Source organism: Ranitomeya variabilis, chromosome 6 (genome assembly GCF_051348905.1).
Source record: "Ranitomeya variabilis isolate aRanVar5 chromosome 6, aRanVar5.hap1, whole genome shotgun sequence".
Lineage (NCBI taxonomy): Eukaryota > Metazoa > Chordata > Amphibia > Anura > Dendrobatidae > Ranitomeya > Ranitomeya variabilis.
The window spans coordinates 578,638,867-578,662,339 of record NC_135237.1 but is presented as its reverse complement, the minus strand read 5'-3'; the positions used below and the strand labels follow the sequence as shown (position 1 = coordinate 578,662,339).

The following is a 23,473-nucleotide window of genomic DNA, read 5'->3' as shown; positions in this document are numbered from 1 at the left end:
GACAACTACCCGTGTTACTATCCTTACATTTTTTTGACAATGGTATTCTACGAAACTGATATTTGTGCCACCTGAGTGTGGCTGAGCACGAAACCAGGTAGAGGTGACCGGGTCATACATGTACATATACACATACTGGCCTGTAACCGCATCATACATGTACATATACACATACTGGCCTGTGACCGCATCATACATGTACATATACACATACTGGCCGGTGACCGGGTCATACATGTACATATACACATACTGGCCTGTAACCGCATCATACATATACACATACTGGCCAGTGACCGATACATGTACATATACACTTACTGGCCTGTGCCCGCATCATACATGTACATATACACATACTGGCCTGTAACCGCATCATACATATACACATACTGGCCAGTGACCGATACATGTACATATACACATACTGGCCGGTGACCGCATCATACATGTACATATACACATACTGGCCGGTGACCGGGTCATACATGTACATATACACATACTGGCCGGTGACTGGGTCATACATGCACATATACACATACTGGCCGGTGACCGGGTCATACATGTACATATACACATACTGGCCGGTGACCGGGTCATACATGTACATATACACATACTGGCCGGTGACCGCATCATACATGTACATATACACATACTGGCCGGTGACCGGGTCATACATGTACATATACACATACTGGCCGGTGACTGGGTCATACATGCACATATACACATACTGGCCGGTGACCGGGTCATACATGTACATATACACATACTGGCCGGTGACCGGGTCATACATGTACATATACACATACTGGCCAGTGATCGGATCATACATGTACATATACTGGCCGGTGACCGGGTCATACATGTACATATACACATACTGGCCGGTGACCGGGTCATACATGTACATATACACATACTGGCCGGTGACCGGGTCATACATGTGCATATACACATACTGGCCGGTGATCGGATCATACATGTACATATACTGGCCGGTGACCGGGTCATACATGTACATATACACATACTGGCCGGTGACCGGGTCATACATGTACAGATACTGGCTGGTGACCGGGTCATACATATACAGATACTGGCCGGTGACCGGGTCATACATGTACATATACACATACTGGCTGGTGACCGGGTCATCCATGTACATATACAGATACTGGCCGGTGACCGGGTCATACATGTACATATACATATACTGGCCGGTGACCGGATCATACATGTACATATACACATACTGGCCGGTGACCGGGTCATACATGTACATATACACATACTGGCCGGTGACCGGGTCATACATGTACATATACACATACTGGCTGGTGACCGGGTTATACATGTACATATACACATACTGGCCGGTGACCGGGTCATACATGTACATATACAGATACTGGCCGGTGACCGGGTCATACATGTACATATATACATACTGGCCGGTGACCGGGTCATACATGTGTACATATACACATACTGGCTGGTGACCGGGTCATACATGTACATATATACATACTGGCCGGTGACCGGATCATACATGTACATATACACATACTGGCCGGTGACCGGGTCATACATGTACATATACAGACACTGGCCGGTGACCGGGTCATACATGTACATATACAGACACTGGCCGGTGACCGGGTCATACATGTACATATACACATACTGGCCGGTGACTGGGTCATACATGTACATATACACATACTGGCCGGTGACCGGGTCATACATGTACATATACACATACTGGCCGGTGACCGGATCATACATGTACATATACACATACTGGCCGGTGACCGGGTCATACATGTACATATACAGACACTGGCCGGTGACCGGGTCATACATGTACATATACAGACACTGGCCGGTGACCGGGTCATACATGTACATATACACATACTGGCCGGTGACTGGGTCATACATGTACATATACACATACTGGCCGGTGACCGGGTCATACATGTACATATACAGATACTAGCCGGTGACTGGGTCATACATGTATATATACAGATACTGGCCGGTGACCGGGTCATACATGTACATATACAGATACTGGCCGGTGACCGCATCATACATGTACATATACACATACTGGCCGGTGACCGGGTCATACATGTACATATATACATACTGGCCGGTGACCGGATCATACATGTACATATACACATACTGGCCGGTGACCGGGTCATACATGTGTACATATACACATACTGGCTGGTGACCGGGTCATACATGTACATATATACATACTGGCCGGTGACCGGATCATACATGTACATATACACATACTGGCCGGTGACTGGGTCATACATGTACATATACAGATACTGGCCGGTGACCGGGTCATACATGTACATATACAGACACTGGCCGGTGACCGGGTCATACATGTACATATACAGACACTGGCCGGTGACCGGGTCATACATGTACATATACACATACTGGCCGGTGACTGGGTCATACATGTACATATACACATACTGGCCGGTGACCGGGTCATACATGTACATATACACATACTGGCCGGTGAACGCATCATACATGTACATATACAGATACTGGCCGGTGACCGGGTCATACATGTACATATACAGATACTAGCCGGTGACTGGGTCATACATGTATATATACAGATACTGGCCGGTGACCGGGTCATACATGTACATATACACACACTGGCCGGTGACCGCATCATACATGTACATATACACACACTGGCCGGTGACCGCATCATACATGTACATATACACATACTGGCCGGTGACCGGGTCATACATGTACATATATACATACTGGCCGGTGACCGGGTCATACATGTACATATACAGATACTGGCCGGTGACCGGGTCATACATGTACATATACACACACTGGCCGGTGACCGCATCATACATGTACATATACACATACTGGCCGGTGACCGGGTCATACATGTACATATATACATACTGGCCGGTGACCGGGTCATACATGTACATATATACATACTGGCCGGTGACCGGATCATACATGTACATATACACATACTGGCCGGTGACTGGGTCATACATGTACATATACAGATACTGGCCGGTGACCGGGTCATACATGTACATATACACATACTGGCCGGTGACCGGGTCATACATGTACATATACACATACTGGCCGGTGACTGGGTCATACATGTACATATACACATACTGGCCGGTGACTGGGTCATACATGTACATATACAGACACTGGCCGGTGACCGGGTCATACATGTACATATACAGACACTGGCCGGTGACCGGGTCATAGATGTACATATACACATACTGGCCGGTGACTGGGTCATACATGTACATATACACATACTGGCCGGTGACCGGGTCATACATGTACATATACACATACTGGCCGGTGAACGCATCATACATGTACATATACAGATACTGGCCGGTGACCGGGTCATACATGTACATATACACATACTGGCCGGTGACTGGGTCATACATGTACATATACACATACTGGCCGGTGACCGGGTCATACATGTACATATACACATACTGGCCGGTGAACGCATCATACATGTACATATACACACACTGGCCGGTGACCGCATCATACATGTACATATACACATACTGGCCGGTGCCCGGGTCATACATGTACATATACACATACTGGCCGGTGCCCGGGTCATACATGTACATATACACATACTGGCCGGTGACCGGGTCATACATGTACATATACAGATACTGGCCGGTGATTGGATCATACATGTACATATACAGACACTGGCCGGTGACCGGGTCATACATGTACATATACACATACTGGCCAGTCACTGGTCTGTTCGTCACTCTTCTGGTTGTCACTGGTCACGAGATCAATGGTCTGGCAGACACTGGTCATGTGATCACGAATCTGTCAGTCACTGGTCTGTTCGTCACTGTTCTGGCGGCCTGGTGGTCACTGATCACTTGATCACTGGTCTGGCGGTCACTGATCACTAGTTTAGCGGTCACTGGTCACATGATCACCATTGGTCTGGCGGTCACTGGTCATGTGACCATTGGTCTGGCGGTCATGTGATCTCTGTCCTGGGCACAATATTTGATAAATCTAATAGACAACTGTTGCACTCAGCATCCAATCACAGCTCAGCTCTCACCTGTCTCTCTGCACTGGTAGGAAGAGAGCTGTGCTGTGATTGGTCGCTCTGGAGAACAGATCACCTCTCACCCATTGATCTGTGTCTCGGTGTTGTGACTGCGGTCATGTCTCTGGTATTAATTACACGTTTGGTTTCTATTTCAGGCCAGAACTGCACTGATGTCTGACGCTCCTGTGCCATCCAGGGACCATGGGTAATTCTGTCAGCCGGCCCGGCTGTCTGGGGGACAAGAAATCCCAGCAGAGCCTGAAGGAAGGTTGTTTGAAGGAGTCCATCATAGACATCCAGAGTGTGAGGAACAACGTGGAGTCCGGCGCCGCATCCACCGTGGACAGGAAGAATGAGCGGCTGAACGACAAGGAACTGAACGTCTCCACGGCAAGCGGCAAAACGCAAACCAAAGAGCCGCTGCCAAAACAGAACAACGCCGATGCCAACGTCCAGCAGGTCCGCCGGGACACACCCAGGTCCACACCCGACCATGGAGGCAACATATGGACGCTCCAGAGGGGCAGCGTGCAGAGGGCCTCCGGAAGCAGCTGCTCATGGCAGCCGCTCGCCACCAGGGAGGTGACGGAAGTGACGGAGGTGACGGAGACCGTTGTCACCGAGATTGTGGAGGTGACTCAATATCCGACCGGAGACAAGAGTGGAGAACCCGTCATCACCAGGACCGTGAAAGTGCTGACGGAGCGTGCCGGCGAGCTGGCCGAGGTCAATATGTAACTATAGCGACTGACCGCTCACATCAGTCGGCTGTAATAAAGCCATCGTTGGAAAATCTCCAGAATGGTTATTATTCTATAGGGCCACAACAGTGACCCCGAGGGCCCAACTCCGACCCCATGGGTGGTGTCAACATGCCCAGAGCATTTAGTCTGCGTGCCCATGATGTGTTTGTCCACGGGGCCCCTCTGATACAGTATGTGTTCCCACCAGGCACCTCTGATGTGAGTGTCCACGGGGACCCCTCTCTTCTCTGTACGCTCCTGGGGTGCCTCACTTATTTGCAAAACCCAGGGGCCTTCTTTCCCAATAAGCTCTAGTTATGTATAGAATTATAGAATCCCAGAATGTCAGAGTTGGAAGGGACCTCCAGTGACCTCGTATCCAACCCCCCGCTCAATGCAGGAGTCACTAAACCATCTCAGACAGATGTCTGTCCAGCCTCTGTTTGAACACTTCCATTGAAGAAGAACTTACCACCTCATGTGGCCGCCTGTTCCACTCATTGATCGCCCTCACTGTCTAATATCTAATCTGTGTCTTCTCCCTTTCAATTTCATTCCAATGCTTCTCATGTTTCCATGTGCTAATGAGAATAATGATGATCCCACTACACTGTGACGGCCCTGCAGATATTTGTAGACAGCTATTAAGTCTCCTCTTAGCCTTTTTTGCAGCTAAACATTCCCAGATCCTTTAACCGTTCCTTGTAGGACATATTTTGCAGTCCGCTCACCATCCTGTTAGCTCTTCTCTGAACTTGCTCCAGTGTTTCAATGTCTTTTTTAAATTGTGGTGCCCAGAGCTGGACACAGTGTTTCTGATGAGGACTGACCTACGAGGAGTAGAGGGGGAGAATTACTACACGTGATCTAGACTCTCTTAATACCTCCTAGAACTGTTTGTCTTTTTTGCTGCTGCATCACACGGTTGACTCATGTGCAGTCTGTGATCTTGTAGTATACCCAAGTCTTTTTCACACGTGCTGTTGCTTAGTTCTATCCCTCCCATTCTGTAGAAGTAATTTTCATTTTTCGTGCCCAGACGTAGAATCTTGCATTTCTCCCTGTTAAATACCATTCGATTAGTCGCTGCCCATTGTTCAAGCTTCTCTAAATCCTTCTGATACAGAAATTCCCAGAAATCTAATGGTTCAGGCGTAGATCAAAGCATAAAATGCATTGTGAGCAGAGCCTGTGGTGATGCAGTGGCTGCAGTCATGGACTACTGTTACAGTGCCTACAGGGGATGAGACATTTTATCATTTACTATTTAATATTTTGTAATATATACTGCAATCTTGCGCTGATTTTCCGCTGCGTGGTTTTATGTCGAGTTTGTTTTACAGTTATGGAAAGGTTATACGAGTTCTTCATGAAATGTTTCACTGTGCAGTCGAAAATCTCCCATGTAATGGTATCTGGAGAAGTTTATGCCACGATACTAGGGGTTAATTTCCTGAACCCGTGTGGCCCCCAAACATCATACTCTGCTCCCCGCTGCACACGGGTCTGGCCACGAGATAGAGCCGTAACCTGTGATAAATGTGTTTCCAGGTGCAGACGAGTCGTGAGGCCCAGACAGAATCTCAGTACCAAGTGGGGAAATGGGACGCCTACAGCAAGACGGTACATAGTGGACTGTTCTATACGGTATACTGTGACATCACGTGTCATCCCCTGTGATATGTGGTGACATCACGTGGTACAGACGTGTCATCGCGTGTGATATGTGGTGACATCACGTGGTACAGACGTGTCATCGCGTGTGATATGTGGTGACATCACGTGGTACAGACGTGTCATCGCGTGTGATATGTGGTGACATCACGTGGCATAGTCGTGTCATCGCATGTGATATGTGGTGACATCACGTGGCATAGACGTGTCATATGTAGTGACATCATGTGCTATAGACGTGTCATCCTGTGTGATATGTAGTGATATGTAGTGACATCACGTGGCATAGATGTGTCATCCTGTGTGATATGTGGTGACATCACGTGGTATAGATGTGTCATCCTGTGTGATATGTGGTGACATGACGTGGTATAGCTGTGTCATCCTGTGTGATATGTAGTGACATCACGTAGTATAGATGTGTCATCCTGTGTGATATGTAGTGACATCACATGTTATAGATGTGTCATCCTGTGTGATATGTGGTGACATGACGTGGTATAGCTGTGTCATCCTGTGTGATATGTGGTGACATCACGTAGTATAGATGTGTCATCCTGTGTGATATGTGGTGACATCACGTGGTATAGATGTGTCATCCTGTGTGATATGTAGTGACATGACGTGGTATAGCTGTGTCATCCTGTGTGATATGTAGTGACATCACATGTTATAGATGTGTCATCCTGTGTGATATGTGGTGACATGACGTGGTATAGCTGTGTCATCCTGTGTGATATGTGGTGACATCACGTAGTATAGATGTGTCATCCTGTGTGATATGTAGTGACATCACATGTTATAGATGTGTCATCCTGTGTGATATGTGGTGACATGACGTGGTATAGCTGTGTCATCCTGTGTGATATGTGGTGACATCACGTAGTATAGATGTGTCATCCTGTGTGATATGTAGTGACATCACATGTTATAGATGTGTCATCCTGTGTGATATGTGGTGACATGACGTGGTATAGCTGTGTCATCCTGTGTGATATGTGGTGACATCACGTAGTATAGATGTGTCATCCTGTGTGATATGTAGTGACATCACATGTTATAGATGTGTCATCCTGTGTGATATGTGGTGACATCACGTGGTATAGATGTGTCATCCTGTGTGATATGTGGTGACATCACGTAGTATAGATGTGTCATCCTGTGTGATATGTAGTGACATCACATGTTATAGATGTGTCATCCTGTGTGATATGTGGTGACATGACGTGGTATAGCTGTGTCATCCTGTGTGATATGTGGTGACATCACGTAGTATAGATGTGTCATCCTGTGTGATATGTAGTGACATCACATGTTATAGATGTGTCATCCTGTGTGATATGTGGTGACATGACGTAGTATAGATGTCATCCTGTGTGATATGTGGTGACATCACATGTTATAGATGTGTCATCCTGTGTGATATGTGGTGACATGACGTGGTATAGCTGTGTCATCCTGTGTGATATGTAGTGACATCACGTAGTATAGATGTGTCATCCTGTGTGATATGTAGTGACATCACATGTTATAGATGTGTCATCCTGTGTGATATGTGGTGACATGACGTGGTATAGATGTGTCATCCTGTGTGATATGTGGTGACATCACGTAGTATAGACGTGTCATCCTGTGTGATATGTGGTGACATCATGTAGTATAGACGTGTCATCCTGTGTGATATGTGGTGACATCATGTAGTATAGATGTGTCATCCTGTGTGATATGTGGTGACATCATGTAGTATAGATGTCATCCTGTGTGATATGTGGTGACATGACGTAGTATAGATGTGTCATCCTGTGTGATATGTGGTGACATGACGTAGTATAGATGTGTCATCCTGTGTGATATGTGGTGACATCATGTAGTATAGATGTGTCATCCTGTGTGATATGTGGTGACATCACGTAGTATAGATGTGTCATCCTGTGTGATATGTGGTGACATCATGTAATATAGATGTGTCATCCTGTGTGATATGTGGTGACATGACGTAGTATAGATGTGTCATCCTGTGTGATATGTGGTGACATGACGTAGTATAGATGTGTCATCCTGTGTGATATGTCGTGACATCATGTAGTATAGATGTGTCATCCTGTGTGATATGTGGTGACATCACGTAGTATAGATGTGTCATCCTGTGTGATATGTGGTGACATCATGTAATATAGATGTCATCCTGTGTGATATGTAGTGACATCACGTGGTATAGATGTGTCATCCTGTGTGATATGTAGTGACATCACGTAGTATAGATGTGTCATCCTGTGTGATATGTGGTGACATCATGTAATATAGATGTCATCCTGTGTGATATGTAGTGACATCACGTGGTATAGATGTGTCATCCTGTGTGATATGTAGTGACATCACGTAGTATAGATGTGTCATCCTGTGTGATATGTGGTGACATGACGTGGTATAGCTGTGTCATCCTGTGTGATATGTGGTGACATCACGTAGTATAGATGTGTCATCCTGTGTGATATGTAGTGACATCACATGTTATAGATGTGTCATCCTGTGTGATATGTGGTGACATGACGTGGTATAGCTGTGTCATCCTGTGTGATATGTGGTGACATCACGTAGTATAGATGTGTCATCCTGTGTGATATGTAGTGACATCACATGTTATAGATGTGTCATCCTGTGTGATATGTGGTGACATGACGTGGTATAGCTGTGTCATCCTGTGTGATATGTGGTGACATCACGTAGTATAGATGTGTCATCCTGTGTGATATGTAGTGACATCACATGTTATAGATGTGTCATCCTGTGTGATATGTGGTGACATGACGTGGTATAGCTGTGTCATCCTGTGTGATATGTGGTGACATCACGTAGTATAGACGTGTCATCCTGTGTGATATGTGGTGACATCATGTAGTATAGACGTGTCATCCTGTGTGATATGTGGTGACATCATGTAGTATAGATGTGTCATCCTGTGTGATATGTGGTGACATCATGTAGTATAGATGTCATCCTGTGTGATATGTGGTGACATGACGTAGTATAGATGTGTCATCCTGTGTGATATGTGGTGACATGACGTAGTATAGATGTGTCATCCTGTGTGATATGTCGTGACATCATGTAGTATAGATGTGTCATCCTGTGTGATATGTGGTGACATCACGTAGTATAGATGTGTCATCCTGTGTGATATGTCGTGACATCATGTAGTATAGATGTGTCATCCTGTGTGATATGTGGTGACATCATGTAATATAGATGTCATCCTGTGTGATATGTAGTGACATCACGTGGTATAGATGTGTCATCCTGTGTGATATGTAGTGACATCACGTAGTATAGATGTGTCATCCTGTGTGATATGTGGTGACATCATGTAGTATAGACGTGTCATCCTGTGTGATATGTGGTGACATGACGTAGTATAGATGTGTCATCCTGTGTGATATGTGGTGACATGACGTAGTATAGATGTGTCATCCTGTGTGATATGTGGTGACATCATGTAGTATAGACGTGTCATCCTGTGTGATATGTGGTGACATGACGTGGTATAGATGTGTCATCCTGTGTGATATGTGGTGACATGACGTAGTATAGATGTGTCATCCTGTGTGATATGTGGTGACATGACGTAGTATAGATGTCATCCTGTGTGATATGTAGTGACATCACATGTTATAGATGTGTCATCCTGTGTGATATGTGGTGACATGACGTGGTATAGCTGTGTCATCCTGTGTGATATGTAGTGACATCACGTGGTATAGATGTGTCATCCTGTGTGATATGTGGTGACATGACGTAGTATAGATGTGTCATCCTGTGTGATATGTAGTGACATCACGTGGTATAGATGTGTCATCCTGTATGATATGTGGTGACATGACGTAGTATAGATGTGTCATCCTGTGTGATATGTGGTGACATCATGTAGTATAGATGTCATCCTGTGTGATATGTGGTGACATCACGTAGTATAGATGTGTCATCCTGTGTGATATGTGGTGACATGACGTGGTATAGATGTGTCATCCTGTGTGATATGTGGTGACATCACGTGGTATAGATGTGTCATCCTGTGTGATATGTGGTGACATCACGTAGTATAAATGTGTTATCCTGCGTGATATGTGGTGACATGACGTGGTATAGATGTGTCATCCAGTGTGATATGTTGTGACATCACGTGGTATAGATGTGTCATCCTGTGTGATATGTGTTGACATCACGTGGTATAGATGTGTCATCCCGTGTGATATGTGGTGACATCACGTGGTATTGATGTGTCATCCTGTGTGATATGTGGTGACATCATGTAGTATAGATGTGTCATCCCGTGTGATATGTGGTGACATCACGTGGTATAGATGTGTCATCCTGTGTGATATGTGGTGACATCACGTGGTATTGATGTGTCATCCTGTGTGATATGTGGTGACATGACGTGGTATAGATGTGTCATCCTGTGTGATATGTGGTGACATGACGTAGTATAGATGTGTCATCCTGTGTGATATGTGGTGACATCACATGTTATAGATGTGTCATCCTGTGTGATATGTGGTGACATGACGTGGTATAGATGTGTCATCCTGTGTGATATGTGGTGACATCACATGTTATAGATGTGTCATCCTGTGTGATATGTGGTGACATGACGTGGTATAGATGTGTCATCCTGTGTTATATGTGGTGACATGACGTGGTATAGATGTGTCATCCTGTGTGATATGTGGTGACATCACGTGGTATAGATGTGTCATCCTGTGTGATATGTAGTGACATCACACTGATAGGTAATTTAGATTGTGAGCCCCATCGGGGACAGCGATGACAATGTGTGCAAACTGTAAAGCGCTGCGTAATATGTTAGCGCTATATAAAAATAAAGATTATTATTATTATTATTATTATTATTATCACGTAGTATAGATGTGTCATCCTGTGTGATATGTGGTGACATCATGTAGTATAGATGTGTAATCCTGTGTGATATGTGGTGACATCATGTAGTATAGATGTGTCATCCTGTGTGATATGTGGTGACATCATGTAGTATAGATGTGTCATCCTGTGTGATATGTGGTGACATCATGTAGTATAGATGTGTCATCCTGTGTGATATGTGGTGACATGACGTGGTATAGATGTGTCATCCTGTGTGATATGTGGTGACATCACGTGGTATAGATGTGTCATCCTGTGTGATATGTGGTGACATCACGTAGTATAGATGTGTCATCCTGTGTGATATGTGGTGACATCACGTGGTATAGACGTGTCATCCTGTGTGATATGTGGTGACATCACGTGGTATAGATGTGTCATCCTGTGTGATATGTGGTGACATCATGTAGTATAGATGTGTCATCCTGTGTCATATGTAGTGACATCACGTGGTATAGACGTGTCATCCTGTGTGATATGTGGTGACATCACGTAGTATAGATGTGTCATCCTGTGTGATATGTGGTGACATCACGTAGTATAGATGTGTCATCCTGTGTGATATGTGGTGACATCATGTAGTATAGATGTGTCATCCTGTGTGATATGTGGTGACATCATGTAGTATAGATGTGTCATCCTGTGTCATATGTAGTGACATCACGTGGTATAGACGTGTCATCCTGTGTGATATGTGGTGACATCACGTGGTATAGATGTGTCATCCTGTGTGATATGTGGTGACATCACGTAGTATAGATGTGTCATCCTGTGTGATATGTGGTGACATCACGTGTTAGAGACGTGTCATCCTGTGTGATATGTTGATATGTGGTGACATCACGTGGTATAGATGTGTCATCCCTTTGATATGTAGTGACATCACATGGTATAGACGTGTCATCCTGTGTGATATGTGGTGACATCACGTGTTATAGATGTGTCATCCCCTGTGATATGTAGAGACATCACGTGGTATAGACGTTTGACATGTAGTGATATGATGTGGCATAGACGTGTCATCCCATGTGATATGTAGTCACATTGCGTGGTATAGACATGTCATCCTGTGTGATATGTGGTGACATCATGTGGTATAGACGTGTCATCCTGTATGATATGTGGTGACATCACGTGGTATAGATGTGTCATCCTGTGTGATATGTTGTGTCATCACGTGGTATAGATGTGTCATCCTGTGTGATATGTGGTGACATCACGTGTTATAGATGTGTCATCCTGTATGATATGTGGTGACATCACGTGGTATAGACGTGTCATCCTGTATGATATGTGGTGACATCACATGTTATAGATGTGTCATCCTGTGTGATATGTGGTGACATCACGTGGTATAGATGTGTCATCCTGTGTGATATGTGGTGACATCACGTGTTATAGATGTGTCATCCTGTATGATATGTGGTGACATCACGTGGTATAGACGTGTCATCCTGTATGATATGTGGTGACATCACATGTTATAGATGTGTCATCCTGTGTGATATGTGGTGACATCACGTGGTATAGATGTGTCATCCTGTGTGATATGTGGTGACATCACGTGGTATAGATGTGTCATCCTGTGTGATATGTGGTGACATCACGTGGTATAGATGTGTCATCCTGTGTGATATGTGGTGACATCACGTGGTATAGACGTGTCATCCTGTATGATATGTAGTGGCACCACGTGGTATAGACATCTCGGGCTGTACTAATGACTGTTTATGTTGCAGGTTTCTCATCATGCTTTGGCTCTGCCGGAACCCCCTGAAAACCTGGAGACTGTCCTCAGCTGGGTGTCGGAAATGGAGGATCTGATGGAGGCCCAGAAACCTCTGTCCTCCGAGGCCAAAGTGGTGAAGGCCCAGCTCCAGGAGCAGAAGGTGAGATCTGGGATCTGCCCTGTATTCTCTGTGGATTATATTACACGTGTGTCCTGTATTCTCTGTGGATTATAGACTGTGGAGACCTGGGTGTCGTAACCAGTGCCTTCCCCCCTCCCATCAATCCCGTAATGAAACACACACAGTCCTAGGTGGGTTGAACAGGTCGGTCACAGTTTATTAATTAAATAAGCAGAGAAATGCAATTACATATCGTAACGGGCGCTCGCACCGAGCTCCTGTCCGTGATCGACAGGGGAATTGGCCCAACGAGCGGTTACGACCTTTGCCCTCCTCCGCTTCTTCCGCCACGGAGGATCCTGTGTATTACCTACGCGGGACTCCGACCCCACCCATCAATGTTAGGGCCTGTTCAACCCCATCCTGTAAACCAGACAGAAAAATATCGAGGCCAATGTCCGTTAGGTGTACTCCGTCCGGTCTTAATTGTGGCGTGTTATCCCCTTGTAGCTGTTGGTGACGAATCACGATACCGCCTCTTCCCCTCACATATTTTCCAATCCGCGCGTTGAATTTACCCCTTGTCCGCTCTATGGCTTTTTTATCTCTTGCTCCTCGCCAAACGGCCCGTGGTGTTATATCCGACCACACCAGTATCATGTTCCTGAATAGACAGCTTAACTGATCCATATCCGTTGTCACCCATTTGTACAATTCGGCCACCTTTTGTTTGCCTAGGTCATTGCCACACGCGTGTACCACCATTATCACCGGGCGTTCCACCATCCTTGCTATGCCAACCATCTCCTTGCACACTTGTTTCCAGTGGAGGCCTCTGATACCCCTCCAGTTAACTTTTATGCCTGGGAGGTAAAGATTTGTGCCTCCTGGCCGCAGTTTGGCCCTCTTTTCGACCCAGTATACGTAGGAATCTCCTACAACCCAAACTTCAACCCCTGTAAGAAACAACACATGTTAATTAAGCAAGTCGGGTCTTATGTATCTGGTGAAGCATGCGGACTTCCAACGACCCATTCTCTGCACTTCGGCCTCCGGCACTCCCGCCCTAGCTGCTTCTGTGGCCGCCCCAATCCGGAACGAATGTGTTCCGTACCCCTTTAGATTTGCGCCAGTTTTTTCCAAGCATAGCTTGAACATTGCCTGGAATTGGTACTTGGCCAGAGGGGACCCATCTGTATGAGTAAAGAAAAATCTACCTGCGTTTCTTATCTTTTAACAATTTTTAACGGGCAAACTGGGCCCTCTGTAGAGTTAACCAGGACCCATGTGCCCCTACCGGTGGGATCGCATTTGGATTTTCTAACCCTGATGCGCAGGGCATCGCTGCATATTACTATGTCCTCATTAATTAGGCCTCCTTCCGCCACGTTTTTTGACCACGGTAGCAATTCACTAATGTGCAGTGCTCCAAAAAAGGCGGTCGCAAAAGCCGCCAATATGGGGGCCGCCTCATATTGCGATGAGCAGACTGACGGGGATATCGCAATCAGGTCCTGCAATAGTCTCAGAGAAATGGGGCGGCGACATTCTTGGCTTGGCTGAAGCCTTTTCCAACCTTTAATGGCTTGTTTTATGCAGAAAGACTTGGTTACGTCTACCCATCCCAATAATTGAAAGAAAAATGCTAGCCCCGATAATTTCCGTTGTGCCGAGGTGCGAGACTCCCCGCCTTCCCTTAACCGTAATAGAAACTCGGTCGTCACCGCGCTTCGTGCTCGGTCGCATTTGTCAACTGGCCTACCCTGAATTATTGAGCACCACTCCTCCCAAGCCTTACCATACACCTGCCAGGTAGCTGGCGAAACGGAGGCCCGGATTAAGGGCATCAATGATTGGCAACTTTGTCCCAAAGGGACAGTGGACACCGAATACTCCGGGGTTGCGCGTTGGGCTGCTGGATTCTGAAAGCCTGCCAATTGGAAAATAACAGTGGGTTAATGATATTATCATCTACTTCCGCCACCACGGTGGCTCTACACCAAATATTGTTTTCAAGGCATATCAGCGCTAGCCGGCGCAAGAGAGCGAGTATGGGCAAAGATGAAGAAGACATGTGATTCAGACTCCTCGCTGTTTTCGCATTTTTTGTTTGGAAACGAATGTTCATGTTTCCCAACTGATCGGCCCATATCTCCAGCGCTGCTACCACCGCAAACAATTCCCACAGGGCCGGGTCTTGCCCCCACTTTGCTGTCTTCCATTGCTCCGGCCAATCAGATTTGCACCATTGGTTTTTATAAATTGCTGCAAAACCCACTTTTTTGTTCCACCCTATTGTCAGCCCTAATTCCTTGCTTGTGATCTCTCTAGCCATGACGCACGTGTGACCGTTGTACGATTGTAGGAACATCTGCCATACTAGCAGATCTGCTTTTAGCGATCGAGTGAGCCTGATTCTATGGCCGGGCTGAGAAGCGCCTTTTGTTGCCAAGGATAATCTGCGCGAGAATGCTCTGCCGACCGGCATTACGCGAACGTCAGTAGGCCCAATAATGCCTGCATTTGCTGGAGGGTTACCTTGTTAACTTCACGAAAGCCTTTCAACATTTGCTGGGTTTTTAGTATTTTATCCTCCGGTAAGCGGAAAACCATCGAATTGGTGTCTATTTCGATGCCCAAGAAAGGCAATACATTACATGGTCCCTCCTTTTTCTCCGGTGACAATGGCACGCCGAATTTCTGTGAGATAAATTTGAATTTATCTAGTAGATCGTATCAGAGTTTAGAATTTCTGGGGCCGATGAACAGGAAATCGTCGAGGTAGTGAATTAGGGATTTGCTGCCCGTTTCGAACCGAACTACCCAATCTAGGAAGGTGCTGAATAGCTCGAAATAGTGACATGATATGGAACATCCCATCGGGAGGCACATGTCGAAGTAATAGAGCTGGTCCACTTTGCGGCCTAGAAGGTGGAAACATTCGGAGTGCACGGGTAGTAAGCGGAATGCCGATTCTATGTCGGATTTGGCTAGCAGAGCGCCGGGTCCGGCTGCCCGGACTAATTCTACCGCTTTATCAAACGACGCATATGAGACGGAAGCTTCTTCTTTGGAAATTGCGTCATTAACCGAATTGCCCTTTGAGTGAGATAAATGATGGATTAGGCGGTATTTACCGGGTTCCTTTTTTGGAATAATACCTAACGGTGATATTTTGATGTTTTTGAAGGGGAGCGACTGGAAGGGGCCTGCTATTCTACCCAGCTCTACCTCCTTTGCTATTTTTTGTCTAAGTATTTCGGGGAATTCACGAGCAGATTTTAGGTTATCGGATAGGGTTGGCGTTCTTGTAAACCTGAAGGGGATGAAAAACCCGTTGGAGAATCCCGCTTGCAGCTGCTGTGCCGCTTTCTTATTGGGGTAGAGATTTAGCCAGGGGGCCATCGCGGTTACGCTCACTGGGGTTCTGCCTTGTAGGCGCTTTGTATGGCTGACGAGTGCACCTTGCCGCTGGGTGTCCCCCCCCCCCCCCCGCAAGCGGAGCAATCGTGTCTGAATTTGCATAACGCGTGGAAATGGCAGTTTCCCTCGTTGAACAACCAGCAGGCCCCCGGGTTTTCGCACGACCACTGAGTTCTGACCTGCGGCTGCGGAGTAATTAGTGGTTGTGGCTGAAAAGGGGGGCTGCTTTTGGGACAGCATCAAACGCAACCATACGTCTGTTGCTTTAACTCCCCAGCCTAGATCGGGCTGTAGGGCCAGACGCCTGCGGAACTCCTCTTCGTACCGACGCCAGGCTGAACCGCCATGCAACTTGTACGAACTATATATCATGTCCTGATATATAAACAATTCGGAGCAGCTTTCCAGATGTTTCTGGCCCATAATACAGCCCAATACTGCGAAGGCCTGGAGCCAATTATTCATGGTTAATGCGATTTTCGATCTACTCCTTTCGTTAGCTTTATCCACCGTTTGTTGGTCCGCTGATAACAGCGACCATATGTCAATATAATCGTTGTTCCAGATTTTCTGTCTAGTTTCCTGATCTATATGAGCGCCTAGCGGGCTGATCCCGCAGAAGAAGGCGTCTCTGTGTAGATTAGCGGATTGTGGTGTTGAATTGTTCACCACTTTTCCTCTTGAATGAGATAGTTGTAGGATTAACTCCTTTATCGCTGAGGTTAGCTCCATTTCCTTTAAGTTAACCCTGTAGCATAACATTTCCTCGCTACCCTTGGAACACTCACCGCTGTGTGACTCTGGACGAGTGTACTCCGATCCTGGAGGAACCCCAGCTCCCGCTGATGTTGACGGGGTGATGTCACAGGATGGGGAAACTCTACAGAGAGGGACTGGCCGATGTGCTGGCCGATGCACTGAATATCGTGCGTTGGAGCCTGAGTACAACCACGTAGTGGCGGATTAATGGCTCTGTCTTCCGCAACTTCATGGCAGTTGTGGCTGGAAGCCGCGGGGGATTGTTCTCCCCGGCTGAAAGCCTTAGAGGGTGCCCAAGATTTAGAGGATTTGTCACGTGCACGATCACACCTATCCAGGCTCAGCGATACTTCGGACCCCTCGGATGTTGCTGATGACAGCCATCCTGAGGCCCACGATCTGCGTCGGCTCCTATGGGAGCTGCGTCGGTGATGGGAGGGGCGTTTAGAAGGGTAGCGCGGATGGCGATGGGATTTATCCGAGGAGGATTGGGAGGACGTTTGGCGTCTATGCTTTCGTCCGCCATCACTAAGCGGTGTAATGGGGGGATTCTAACAGTATTACGAGGGGGATTATTGGCAGTATTCGGTCCCGTAGTGCTACTTAGAGGTGGGGGCGTAAGGAGGTAACTGTATTCAATCCCATTGAAAGGATTTGACGGGGCAGCGGGTAACGGGTAATTTTTATTAGGAATTTGGGCTGTGGGGAGAGGTGTAAATATGTCCGTGTTTGGTGCCATTACTGATATTACGCAGTGATTCCCGCTGTGCAGCTGTTGAGTGCCTTGATCGGTCCTATTGGACCGAACAATGCGCTCTTCAGCCGCTATGTAACCTCTCCGGCCTGACCCCTGATACCCCCGTGCAGGCATTAGTGCTTCGTCTGCCGGGGGTAGGCTGGAGGTCAGGCCTGGTGGGAAATCAGCGCGCTGTTCGGTCAGGTTTGATCGATCAGCTCGTACTGGGGACTGTGTGGCAGTCTCCAGATTACCCCCTGCGGGCGGCATATATGTGCCCCCTGGGATGGTAATGGAGGACTGGCCAGCGCTGGCCTCCACACTAGAATGCGGTGACCGGAAGTGGCTGGGCGGGGACCGGAAGTGAGTGGGCGGAGCCTTCGCCGGGCTGAGTTCGAGGGAGCCGGTAGCTGCCTGCAGCTGAGCGGCGGCGAGGCCGCCCCCTCTCCGACTTGGTGCCGCTCCGGGGCGCGGGGTAAGCGGGCAGACCGCCTTCCCCCTGGCGCGGGTGCTATACTCTCCGGAGCAGCCGGGGAAAGGGGCGATGCCGGGCACTGCCCCGCGCAGCCCGCCGGTGCCAGGGACAGAGGACCCAGCGCATGCTGCCCAGCGCCGCCCTCGGCCCCCTCGGGAGCTCGTGAGGGGGCCACCGAAAGATGCGACGCCGCGAGTGGTCCGGCGCGGCCTGACGCGGTACACCGGCGGGTGCATCGGCTAGCACATCGGCCAGTTCCTCGCTGTAGCGGGAGCCAGAGTTTCCCCATCCTGTGACATCACCCCGTCAACATCAGTGGGAGCTGGGGTTCCTCCAGGATCGGAGTACACTCGTCCAGAGTCACACAGCGGTGAGTGTTCCAAGGGTAGCGAGGAAATGTTAAGCTACGGGGTTAACTTAAAGGAAATGGAGCTAACCTCAGCGATAAAGGAGTTAATCCTACAACTATCTCATTCAAGAGGAAAAGTGGTGAACAATTCAACACCACAATCCGCTAATCTACACAAAGACGCCTTCTTCTGCGGGATCAGCCCGCTAGGCGCTCATATAGATCAGGAAACTAGACAGAAAATCTGGAACAACGATTATATTGACATATGGTCGCTTTTATCAGCGGACCAACAAACGGTGGATAAAGCTATGGGAGTAGATCGAAAATCGGATTAACCATGAATAATTGGCTCCAGGCCTTCGCAGTATTGGGCTATATTATGGGCCAGAAATATCCGGAACGCTGCTCCGAATTGTTTATATATCAGGACATGATATATAGTTCGTACAAGTTGCATGGCGGTTCAGCCTGGCGGGGGTATGACGAGGAGGTCCGCAGGCGTCTGGCCCTACAGCCCGATCTAGGCTGGGGAGTTAAAGCAACAGACGTGTGGCTGCGACTGATGCTGTCCCAAAAGCAGCCCCCCTTTTCAGCCACGACCACTAATTACTCCGCAGCCGCAGGTCAGAACTCAGTGGTCGTGCGAAAACCCGGGGCCTGCTGGTTATTCAACGAGGGAAACTGCCGTTTCCACACGTTATGCAAATTCAGACACGATTGCTCCGCTTGCGTGGGGGACACCCAGCGTCAAGGTGCACTCGTCAGCCATACAAAGCGCCTATGCGGCAGAACCCCAGTGAGCGTAACTGCGATGGCCCCCTGGCTAAATCTCTACCCCAATAAGAAAGCGGCACAGCAGCTGCAAGCGGGATTCTCCGATGGGTTTTTCATCCCCTTCAGGTTTACAAGAACGCCAACCCTATCCGATAACCTAAAATCTGCTCGTGAATTCCCCGAAATACTTAGGCAAAAAATAGCAAAGGAGGTAGAGTTGGGTAGAATAGCAGGCCCCTTCCAGTCGCTCCCCTTCAAAAACATCAAAATATCACCGTTAGGTATTATTCCAAAAAAGGAACCCGGTAAATACCGCCTCATCCATCATTTATCTCACTGTTAAATATGCTTATTTTGCAAATTTATTTAAATCAGGACTTAACCAGGTGCGTTATTCTTAAAAGAAAAATGTCGTCATATTCTCATAAAAAGTATAGTGGTTTATTGATTGTCCATAGAAAAATCACTTTGCAGCACAAACATAAAACAGATGAAAATAGTTACGAACAGATTGTCCATGTGTAGAGATCAGCATTGGTTACTCATCTTTCCCAACTTCTGAATGGAAGCCGTCTGTCTGTGTGAATCTGAAGGTCATGATGGCAGCCAACAGCTGTTGTAACTTCCTTCTCGGACATCCATGGAGAATGAGCGTGAAGTTGGGAGGTGACAGTCCCATGTGACAAAAAGGCCCCCCCCCCCCACACTCCTAAGAGGTGTTTATATATGGGTCTACAGACCACGTGTTACCCTGTATATGGAGTGGACTTACGCTCTGAGCTCCTATATACATAAATAGCTTTTGTAATGTCAGCAAGAAGCAATGTGCTCTGTACTGCATCGAGACCAAGAATAAGTCAATTAATTAATATTTAACACTCACCCAAAGGGCGATTCGGTTAACGACGCAATTTCCCCAGAAGAAGCTTCTGTCTCATACGCGTCGTTCGATAAAGTGGTAGAGTTAGTCCGGGCAGCCGGACCCGGCGCCCTGCTAGCCAAATCCAACATTGAATCGGCATTCCGTTTACTACCTGTGCACCCCGAATGTTTCCACCTTCTGGGCTGCAAAGTGGACCAACACTATTACTTCGACATGTGCCTCCCGATGGGATGTTCCATATCATGTCACTATTTCGAGCTATTCAGCACATTCCTAGATTGGGTAGTTCGGTTCGAGATGGGCAGCAAATCCCTAATTCACTACCTCGACGATTTCCTGTTCGTCGGCCCCAGAAATTCTAAACTCTGATACGATCTACTAGATAAATTCAAATTTATCTCACACAAATTCGGTGTACCATTGTCACCGGAGAAAACGGAGGAACAATGTAATGTATTGCCTTTCTTGGGCATCAAAATAGATACCAATTCAATGGTTTTCCGCTTACCAGAGGATAAAATACTAAAAACCCAGCAAATGTTGAAAGGCTTTCGCGAAGTTAACAAGGTAACCCTCCAGCAAATGCAGGCATTATTGGGCCTACTGACGTTCGCCTGCCGCGTAATGCCGGTTGGCAGAGCATTCTCGCGCAGACTTTCTTTGGCAACAAAAGGCGCTTCTCAGCCCGGCCATAGAATTAGGCTCACTCGTTCGCTAAAAGCAGATCTGCTAGTATGGCAAACGTTCCTACAATCGTACAACGGTCACACGTGCGTCATGGCTAGAGAGATCACAAGCAAGGAATTAGGGCTGACAATAGGGTGGAACAAAAAAGTGAATTTTGCAGCAATTTATAAAAACCAATGGTGCAAATCTGATTGGCCGGAGCAATGGACGACAGCAAAGTGGGGGCAAGACCCGGCCCTATGGGAATTGTTTGCGGTAGTAGCAGCGCTGGATATATGGGCCGATCAGTTGAGAAACATGAACATTCGTTTCCAAACAAAAAATGTGAAAACAGCGAGGAGTCTAAATCACATGTCTTCTTCATCCCTGCCCATACTCGCTCTCTTGCGCCAGCTAGCGCTGATATGCCTAGAAAACAATATTTGGTGTAGAGCCACCGTGGTGGCGGAAGTAGATGATAATATCATTAACCCACTGTTATTTTCCAATTACATAGTTACATAGTTACATAGTTATTAAGGTTGAAGGAAGACTTTAAGTCCATCTAGTCCAACCCATAGCCTAACCTAACATGTTGATCCAGGGGAAGGCAAAAAAACCCCATGTGGTAAGAGTAAGCTCCACCATGGGGAAAAAAAATTCCTTCCCGACCCCACATACGGCAATCAGACTAGTTCCCTGGATCAACGCCCTATCAAGGAATCTAATATATATACCCTGTAAGGCTTTCAGAATCCAGCAGCCCAGCGCGCAACCCCGGGGTATTCGGTGTCCACTGTCCCTGTGGGACACAGTGGCCAATCATTGATGCCCTTAATCCGGGCCTCCGTTTCGCCAGCTACCTGGCAGGTGTATGGTAAGGCTTGGGAGGAGTGGTGCTCACTAATTCAGGGTAGGCCAGTTGATAAATGCGACCGAGCACGAAGCGCGGTGACTACTGATTTCCTATTACGGATGAGGGAAGGCGGGGCGTCGGGCACCTCGGCACAACGGAAATTATCGGGGCTAGCATTTTCCTTTCAATTATTGGGATGGGTAGATGTAACTAAGTCCTTCTGCATAAAACAAGCCATTAAAGGTTGTAAAAGGCTTCAGCCAAGCCAAGAATGTCGCCGCCCCATTTCTCTGAGACTATTGCAGGACCTGATTGCGATATCCCCGTCAGTCTGCTCATCGCAATACGAGGCGGCCCTCATATCCGCAGCTTTTGCGATCGCCTTTTTTTGAGCACTGCGCATTAGTGAATTGCTACTGCGGTAAAAAAACGTGGCGGAAGGAGGCCTAATTAATGAGGAAGCTTCCAGGTGTCTGCCGGGAGGAAAAGAGGAAGTTCCCGGCCGGACACCTGGATTTATCCCCCGTAGCAGTGGCCGCAGGACCCCTCCCCTCTAGCGACCACTCCTAATTAGTGCATCACTAAGGGGAGTGATGCTAGGGGGGAACTGGCACTGACATTATTTTAATGCTGCTCTATCTGTGTGCTCCCCAGTCAGAGGCGCGCACCTTATTCAGTACCGCGCCTGCCATTACACACGTGTCCTGTATTCTCTGTGGATTATATTACACGTGTGTTCTGTATTCTCTGTGGATTATATTACATGTGTGTTCTGTATTCTCTGTGGATTATATTACACGTGTGTCCTGTATCCTCTGTGGATAATATTACACGTGTGTCCTGTATTCTCTGTGGATTATATTACACACGTGTCCTGTATTATCTGTGGATTATATTACACTTGTGTCCTGTATTATCTGTGGTTTATATTACACGTGTGTCCTGTATTCTCTGTGAATTATATTACACGTGTCCTGTATTATCTGTGGATTATATTACACGTGTGTCCTGTATTCTCTGTGGATTATATTACACGTGTGTCCTGTATTCTCTGTGGATTATATTACACGTGTGTTCTGTATTCTCTGTGGATTATATTACATGTGTGTTCTGTATTCTCTGTGGATTATATTACATGTGTGTTCTGTATTATCTGTGGATTATATTACATGTGTC

At 47.1% G+C, this 23,473-nt stretch overlaps 1 protein-coding gene across 4 annotated transcripts in view; it reads left to right on the top strand.

The window, feature by feature from the left end:
* The window catches only part of LOC143783170 (microtubule-actin cross-linking factor 1, isoforms 6/7-like), a 347,588-nt gene that overhangs the window by 98,429 nt on the left and 225,686 nt on the right, over positions 1-23,473 (top strand). For all 4 annotated transcript variants that reach the window (XM_077271554.1, XM_077271553.1, XM_077271555.1 and 1 more), the window contains 3 exons: positions 4,324-4,894; positions 6,463-6,534; positions 13,263-13,412. In XM_077271554.1, coding sequence (XP_077127669.1) covers positions 4,370-4,894; positions 6,463-6,534; positions 13,263-13,412 — 747 coding nt within the window. In that variant the 5' untranslated portion in view covers positions 4,324-4,369. The remainder of the gene's footprint in view (positions 1-4,323; positions 4,895-6,462; positions 6,535-13,262; positions 13,413-23,473) is intronic.